Below are 7490 nucleotides of genomic sequence, written 5' to 3'. Positions count from 1 at the left end.
GGTTTTCTATGATATTCTCAGGTATCTTCAACAAATTATGCAGTGCTTTGGTTCAAATCTATCTTCTCTTATTTAGATGACTGTAGGGTGGGAGTAACTCCAATGGAACAGGGATGGTTAGCTGTCTCCCTTATGATATTAACTAGCAATATTTTATGTCTTGGAGATTCTCAGTCATCCAGGTCATTGTTCTCCCAAAGGTGCTTTTTCAAAAGGCAACTGAACTTTTAAAAATTTTCCTTGAAGATGTTTCTCTTCTCATCCAAGAAACTTCTTCAGTTCTGAACTGAAGAAGCTTCTTGGATGAGAAACGAAATGTCTTCAAGGAAAAAACAAAAAACATTCCAGTTGCCTTTTGAAAAAGCACCTTTGGGAATGTTTTGTTATTCCACTCACTTTAGAATAAATGAATTAAAAATGTAGGCAAAATAGTATTAGAAATATAGGATTTTTACAATTGAATTTCCTCACCCAACCTACTTCCTAGTGAGGGAACACTAGTCACATTAACTTGGAATTCTTGAATTATAGTTCCCCAAATATCTTGTAGGTGTTGGTTGTGGAAGGCTAGATTAAGATGGAGAAAAAAATAAGGATTAGTTAGAGTTAGTGCAATGAAATGACCATGCATTTAGCTTTGAGGATTCAGTAAAGGTAAAGGTTCCCCTCACACATATGTGCTAGTCGTTCCTTACTCTAGGGTGCGGTGCTCATCTCCATCTCAAAGCCGAAGAGCCAGTGCTGTCCATATCCGTGTCATGTGGCCGGCATGACTAAACGCCAAAGGCGCATGGAACGCTGTTACCTTCCCACCAAAGGTGGTCCCTATTTTTCTACTTGCATTTTTACATGCTTTTGAACTGCTAGATTGGCAGAAACTGGGACAAGTAACGGGAGCTCACTCCGATATGCGGCGCTAGGGATTTGAGCCGTCAAACTGCCAACTTTACTGATCGATAAGCTCAGCGTCTTAGCCACTGAGCCATCACAGATTCAGTACCATTAACAAAAATATAAGTGAACAGGACAGAATCTTACAATAGGATGAGAATGTTTTCAAGCTCTTCCCCAACCCCAGAAGAGCCTTAAGCAAAAACAATAAGAAGCAACACAATTGAAATATAGAGATTTCTTATTTATTAACAGCCAAGAGTACTGTTTGGTCAAATACATCAATATTAAAACTGATTTCAAAAGAGGAGTAGAAGCGGCTTTGAAAGGACAGCACCGCTCAGAAGGTAATTTATAGGAACGAAGGGAATAGAAACAACACACACCAGAGTTACAAAGCCTTCTGCACTTTACACAATCCCTTCAATTATAACAGTTATACAACTCTTCAAAACTTAGAAGATGACCTCTTTCCAATGCTGGGCAGTTGATTTAGACATCTACATACTTGCTGATGCTAAAATGTGGAAAGGATGTGTAGAAGTTGAGAAAAAGATTGAATTATTAGCAAGATATAGTGGATGGAAGTACAGCACACAGCACTGACAGACAGTTCCAATATTATCTTTGATATATTGATCAATTCTCAAGGATTTAGAAAAGGAAATGAGGTGAACTTTCAGCTGCATGGAATGATCAACCGTTCGACATATTAAACATCTCATGGCTCAGCAACTGCCATATTGAATGCTCTTTACTAACGTTCATAATTCAAAGTAAAAGAGATGTATGCAGCAGCTCAGTGGGGATTAATGTGATGAGGCTAACAGAGTGAGGCATATTTTAAAGTGAAGTGGATAAATGTATAACTATCAACACCACAACTACAAAAACGCACAAACCAGAAAACAAAATGGCCACCATGCCACTCACGGGCAAAAATCTTGGCCTAGTTTTTTTTTTAAAATGTGTCTGTTTGCTGAAGTGGGGCATCATTAAATCCCAATACATCTCCACACGAAACTATTAGTAAAAAAAAATTCACTGACTAAAAAAATGACTGGATCAACATTCTCTTTATATTATCCTAGTTTGCACCAGTTAAGTATTAATATATCTTTTCCCTTTCTTGGATAAAATGAAAGTGATCCATTTAAATCAATGTCTGAAATGATAGTACTTTTGAGAGCGTCACTTTAGTTATGTGAGGTGATTGTCTCTTCTAGAGAAATGAAATACATTTTTACTCAGCACAGGATGGGAATCATATATGACTTTTCTCATGTATTATACTGAAATCTTGAAAACAAAATTGAAAATCATCAAACTATCTGTTTTATCAACTGTTCATCAGAAATATTGTTAAAATTTAAAAACAAATTGAAATTATGTCCCTTATTCAGAAAATGAGATAGTATGAATATCCTATTTGGAGTAAGACCGACATCTAATTTATAGTCAGATCTATAAATCCCAAATAAACATTTCTAACTGTTGCCAGTTGATACAACGATTACTTCTTTTATTATAAATAAACTGATTTACAATTCTGTTTCTCAATATTATTTTCCGAGGAACTATATAAATATTTTATTGTACATGAATGAAATACAAGCAGTCCTCGACTTACAACCATTTGTTTAATGACCAAAGTTACAATGGCACTGAAAAAAGTGATTTATGACCAATTTTCACATTTACGACCATTGCAGCATCCCCATGGTTGAGTGATTAAAATCTGGGCACTTGGCAACTGGCATATATTTATGACATTTGCAATGCTCTGGGGTCATGTGACCACCATTTGTAACCTTCCTAGCTGGTTTCTGTCAAGCAAAGTCAGATTTGCTTAACAGCCTCATGATTCAGTTAACAACAGCAGTGACTTGCTTAGCAACTGTGGCAAAAAAGATTGTAAAATGGAGCTTAACAATTTTCTTGCTTAACAACAAATATTTTGGGGTCAGTTGTGGTCATAAATTGAGGACTACTTATAAGCAGACCATTTGTTTTTCTTTGTCAAAGACCCTAAATTCCAAGCCACTTATTACAAATGCTTGCATGCTTTTCTGGAAGTGTAATACCCTGTTACTCAGGAATAAGCAAAGGTGTGGACTATGGCTTTTGAAACATCGTCCCTATACAACATGGTTCAGCTTTTCAAGATATCCCAGTGGCTTCTCTTATCCAATACTGTTGCAGATTCAGCCATCTCACCATTTCTATCACCAGCTCGGTGAAAGACATAGAAACTATTGAATTCTTAGAAACTCTTCTCAGTTTTGTTCACTTCTGATACAACAGACTACATTTCCCCTCACTCCAGTTTAGGTGGTTCAGGTTAATCAGAGTCATAACCTTACTTGCATACCTGGAGGGCACCAAACTGAGAAATATGACTATCTAGGAGAATGTGAAAGCAGTGATGGGAGGACAAATAATGGTATATCTGTCTGTTCTAGATGCCTTTAAAATTTTTCTCCCTAAAACAGAATTACTAAGGCATCAATCCTATATCCATTTAGCTCCATTAGTTATATATATATGATGGGTATAGTATATAGGGATTGCACTGTAAGATCTTATTCCCTTTATTTTTCCTCAGTTCTTATTTTACAGCAAGGTTAAAAAACAACAACCATTAGTTTATAGCCAAAATTAGGAAGTGGAAATGAGCAATCTTGCCTCAACTAAAACTATTAGATAAGAACTGTAGCATTCTTTTTCTATAAATATTTGGTATAATCATGTATTGAGAATAGTAATGCTTAACCCTTAGTCTTTTTTCTAATACAGTCATTAATAGGTAGTCTTATTGTTAAAATGATGGTTATTGTCTTGTAAAGGTGGGTTATCCCTTCCCTGGGAGCTAGAAGCACCTGCAAGATTTAAAACTATAGTAATGGGATGAGAAATCAATTTCAGCAAGTGCTATAAAAATATGGGTAAAAATTCTAATAGTATCAAAAAGTCTAATTTTATTTTATTTTTTAAAGGAGGGCATACTTTTGAAGGATTATGATCCTATCCAGAATTTGCTAACATAAACAAAATTTTGGCATAAAAGTTACATATATGTATTTTAATTCAGGATTATAAAACAAAACTTTAGTTATTCCCCTTAATTTTGATTCTGCTGAAAATATCTGGCAGTGTAATCAGCTTATAAATTCTTAGCAAGTCATCCAAATTTTAAACAATTATAGAATATGTCTAATAAATTGTAATGTTGCTATACCAAAAGCATTGTAAACATGTTTTAGGCCTTTGTAAAACTTTTGTCAAACATTTTAAATCCAAGAGTAAACTTGTTGGATAAATGTATTTTTTCCATTTATAAAATGCTTCAAACTGCTTTCTAACAAACAGGAAACCTATTGCAGTTGTATAATAAATTAGTTTTAAGCTTGTAGCAAAAATGTAAACATGTTTTAACAAAGCAAAATTATTACAAGTTGGGTAGTAAAATGCTAGTATATATAACCTGCTTTCAGGAAGTTTGTAGCAAATTTTCCCTAATATTCTTATTAATATCAAACATTTCATAAACATACATATTGTAAAGCACAAGTTGTCAAACAGATAAATGCATAAGCAAAACTATTATAAAACCCAAAAAATGTAATTGAAAACAAACCAACAAACCTTATGAATAGCTTAACACACTATTATATTCTAGCATCAAACTGCAGGCTCTATAAATTATTGTTTCTAGTATGTGGAAGATGGTTAGAATATCCTACATTATGTTTACTAAAATTTTACATATGGAATCTACACATATGACATTTTACAATTTTAACCTATCTAGTCCTATTTTGGATAGAGTGTTAATAACTTAAGGAGGAGTATATCTGAAGTACAGAATCCAGAAAATCTAATCTCACTCTTATCCTGCAAACCTATAACATCTTCTCAGAATATCTTTGAATTAAATAAATTTACTTCCAGCTAAATGGATATAAATTCTAGCCTTAGTCATCTTAAAGTCACTATGAAATTGTAGAAAACTTATTTTTAAACTAAGTTTTCAAGTGTTCTTTTATATTTTTATCCAAGATCTAGTTTTATAAAGTTGTTTTATAATACAGTCTCCAAATTTTTAGTTATTGTAATTGGAGCTCATTTGCAACTTTTAGAAAATCTCTTATTAAACATATATTTGTAAATATTGTTGACTATAGATTTCAATACAAGGTCTAATTTTCAAATATGGTAACACAGCGCATTCAAAAGGTGTATGAAGTAATATCCCTTAAAGAAATTTAATTTTGAACCTATAGTGTAATCAAATAAAGAGAATTAACAGTAGATAAATCTAGTTGCCATATTTGACAGATAAACTATTACTATTTAGTAATGCTTTTGAGGGGGGGGGGAAGGCTGTTTTTACATAAGGCTTGATTTTCAAATGCATAAATCAAATCTGAAATATGTATCTAACTCTGCATAAATTGCTTTGTAAGCTTCTTGGTTGACATAGTAAATCTGTCACTTGTCTCCAATTACTAAGTAAGCATTCTTTTCTTTTTTCACACAGTGGATTAAAAAGTTTTTTTTTCTCTCGGAGGTTTTTTTTTTTTTCCAAACAAGAAATGGCTCTGGAAAAGAGACAAGCTCACAGGTTACCTTCCCTCCCCCCCCAACAGGCATATTCAGGGGAGCCTCACCCACACACTCCCATTTGCTTTGGATGGGAGATGGAATGGTTGCCGGAGAAGTCGGCCTGGAAATGAAGGATATCAAGAGGTCTTAATCCCAATTGCTGCGTCCACCTCATCTTCAGGTTGCAGAGTGTGCCACTGAGCAATAGGTCTCCGGGGATTGGCCAGCATATCAGACCAATGGCGCAGCTCGGTACCCGTGGCATTACAGCCTACAAAGATCTTCCCAATGGCCTCGTTCTTGCCTAGTTTATCGTAATCCAGCACCGTCAGGACAACTTGGACTTTCTATAGAAAGAGAAAAGGTTGGTCATCAGCATGAAAGGTAATTGGAGGGATGTGTGAATTCAACTGCCTTTCCTACCACTGTTGCCAACTGGCCACTTCTGTTTTTAGCTTCCATTTCTCCAACCTGAGTTCCAAACAGAGGTGTGTGGCCTAGACAGTCCAGCTTGCAGGAATAATGGCAGAGAGGGGAAAGAAAAAGATGCCGGTTTGAACCCATCACTTCTCCTCTTTCAGCTTCACAATTATCTGAATTTCCAAGACCTTTGGCTTCCAAATAGTTTGATCCTTCAATTCAAGTGAAAGTTAACAGAGACAAATTATCCAACAATCTTGGCATTAAAGCATTATCCTTGAGCTTTGCAAAGGGTTACAGTTCTGAGGATTTTTATTCTCTAAGACAAGCGAATCATATAATAACTGTAGCAAACTCCACACCATTCTTTCCCAGTATGTTAGGCATTGGGTATATTGACTTTAACTTTGGCAGGAAGGTGCCTTGTCTTGCAGTATGCACAATAGCAAACTACCTCGCAAAACAAACTAGCTCAAGGCCTTCAAATGAAATACATACAATAGTCCAGTAACTCCTATTTTGAAACAAGTAGTGCCAATTTTGGACAGATAAAAGTGACTGGAAATAATTGGAGCATATTTTCAAGTGAAATGAGATTGCACAGGGAAGGAAGATTTACCTGGATTTGTTCAAAAGGCACCTCAAAGCTGAAGGATTCATTATAATAGGGATTCAGTGTATTTTTCTTGATGGTTGTTTTCTTCTTCTTGATACGTTTCCCTCCCTGCATGAGATGGATCTTCACATATGGGTCTGTTGTAGGATGACGAAGTAAAAAAACTATGAAAATGCTTTATGATTCTCTTACTCCCAGTACCCCGATGAGAGAATTTAATTTTAAAGCCATTTTTGGGAAAGTAACAAAGGGCAAAATAGTTGTATTTATGTAGGTATTTTCATTGTTGACAAAAACAAATTTTCATGGCAAGTTTTAAAGCATTCATTGAACAGCTAAATCAAGAAAGTGCTACATATGTTCATTCCCATATGTTGAACAACTGTTATTAAAGGACCTGGCTCGTTTCTCTTTTTTTAAAAAAATCCTACAAAGACTCAGCTGAACTATGCAGTATTGAATAAAAGGTAAGTGGCCTTTTTTTGACCTCCTGCCCAGGGACAGTCTGAAGTCTAATTTCCATTCATAGTCTTCATATAAATATCATATATATTTACAAGCTCTTGAGAATTGTATGCTTCATTACTTCTCCTCACCTCTTTTCCCATGGGGACAGTTTGCTTTTATAACCAGGAAAAGTTGAAGCCAGAAATTAAGAGAGAATAGGAGGGGCTTCAGAGTGCCCCCAAAGTGGTCCTATGGAACATTAAAATATTCAGCAATTAAAGTTAAATCTAATGGCATAATTCTTACCTGAAAGTCCTCCCACGTCCATCTTTTTGAGATTTTTGGCTTCTAGCACAATCACTGTCAGTTTCCCAGCAGTAGGGACATATCGGAGTGAAAAACAAATGTCTCCCAACTTCTCATGCTATAGAAAGAAATGAACAATTATTTCAAAGCTAGGATGGATATTTCTCATAAGATATTGATGCCATTGTCAAGTTCTTGATTACCT

At 35.0% G+C, this 7490-nt stretch overlaps 1 protein-coding gene across 1 annotated transcript in view; it reads right to left on the bottom strand.

Annotated features, from left to right (window-relative positions):
• Positions 1 to 1128: 1128 nt before the first annotated feature.
• The window catches only part of SYT5 (synaptotagmin 5), a 40649-nt gene continuing 34287 nt past the window's right edge, over positions 1129 to 7490 (bottom strand). Inside the window, exons 7-9 of the mRNA XM_081970798.1 lie at positions 7286 to 7403; positions 6536 to 6669; positions 1129 to 5843 (exon numbers count right to left, since the gene is read on the bottom strand). Coding sequence (XP_081826924.1) covers positions 5634 to 5843; positions 6536 to 6669; positions 7286 to 7403 — 462 coding nt within the window. The 3' untranslated portion in view covers positions 1129 to 5633. The remainder of the gene's footprint in view (positions 5844 to 6535; positions 6670 to 7285; positions 7404 to 7490) is intronic.

The sequence above is a fragment of the Natrix helvetica genome (assembly GCF_964273705.1).
Source record: "Natrix helvetica genome assembly, chromosome: Z".
NCBI classification, from domain to species: domain Eukaryota; kingdom Metazoa; phylum Chordata; class Lepidosauria; order Squamata; family Natricidae; genus Natrix; species Natrix helvetica.
Note: the sequence above shows the minus strand (reverse complement) of the source record. Positions and strands in the feature narration are given on the sequence as shown.